The following is a 619-nucleotide window of genomic DNA, read 5'->3' on the forward strand; positions in this document are numbered from 1 at the left end:
CCCTGCGCCGCCGCCGCCGCCGCCGCCGCCGCCGCCGCCACCGCCGGCCCATGACTGAGCCCCGCCGCCGCCGGCCGAGGAATGGGCTCCGGGCTCTGGTAGGAAGCGCAGGGAGCGGGGGGCGCTTTTAAAACACCGATCTGGGTTTTTTAAAAACCTCCTTTGAAAAAATAATGGCAAACTCGACGGGGAAGGCGCCTCCGGACGAGCGGAGAAAGGGACTCGCTTTCCTGGACGAGCTGCGGCAGTTCCACCACAGCAGAGGGTGAGAGCAGAACCGGGGGGGCAGCGCCGGGGCGAGCCGGGGCGAACGGGGCTCTCCCGCCCGGGCCGGGCGCGGGGTCCCGGCTGACAAGTGCGGGGCTTTCTCTCTCCCGCAGGTCGCCTTTTAAAAAAATCCCTGCGGTGGGTGGGAAGGAGCTGGATCTTCACGGTCTCTACACCAGAGTCACTACTTTAGGCGGATTCGCGAAGGTGAGTGGAAGTTTTAATTTGTATTTCCCTCTCGCTGGCCTCTTCCAAAAAGTCTCCTTTGACCCCGGAGTGGGCGCTCGGGGCCGGGGGGGTGGCCCGCGGGGGCAAAAGGCGTTCTTTTCGCTCCCAGCCGGTGGCACGGAGG

General features: G+C 65.6%; 1 protein-coding gene across 1 annotated transcript in view; it reads left to right on the forward strand.

The window, feature by feature from the left end:
- Positions 1-6: 6 nt before the first annotated feature.
- The window catches only part of ARID2 (AT-rich interaction domain 2), a 155,907-nt gene continuing 155,294 nt past the window's right edge, over positions 7-619 (forward strand). The window contains exons 1-2 of the mRNA XM_002927168.4: positions 7-265; positions 381-474. Of these exons, the coding sequence (XP_002927214.1) occupies positions 174-265; positions 381-474 (186 nt within the window). The 5' untranslated portion in view covers positions 7-173. The remainder of the gene's footprint in view (positions 266-380; positions 475-619) is intronic.

The sequence above is a fragment of the Ailuropoda melanoleuca genome, chromosome 16 (genome assembly GCF_002007445.2).
Source record: "Ailuropoda melanoleuca isolate Jingjing chromosome 16, ASM200744v2, whole genome shotgun sequence".
NCBI lineage: Eukaryota > Metazoa > Chordata > Mammalia > Carnivora > Ursidae > Ailuropoda > Ailuropoda melanoleuca.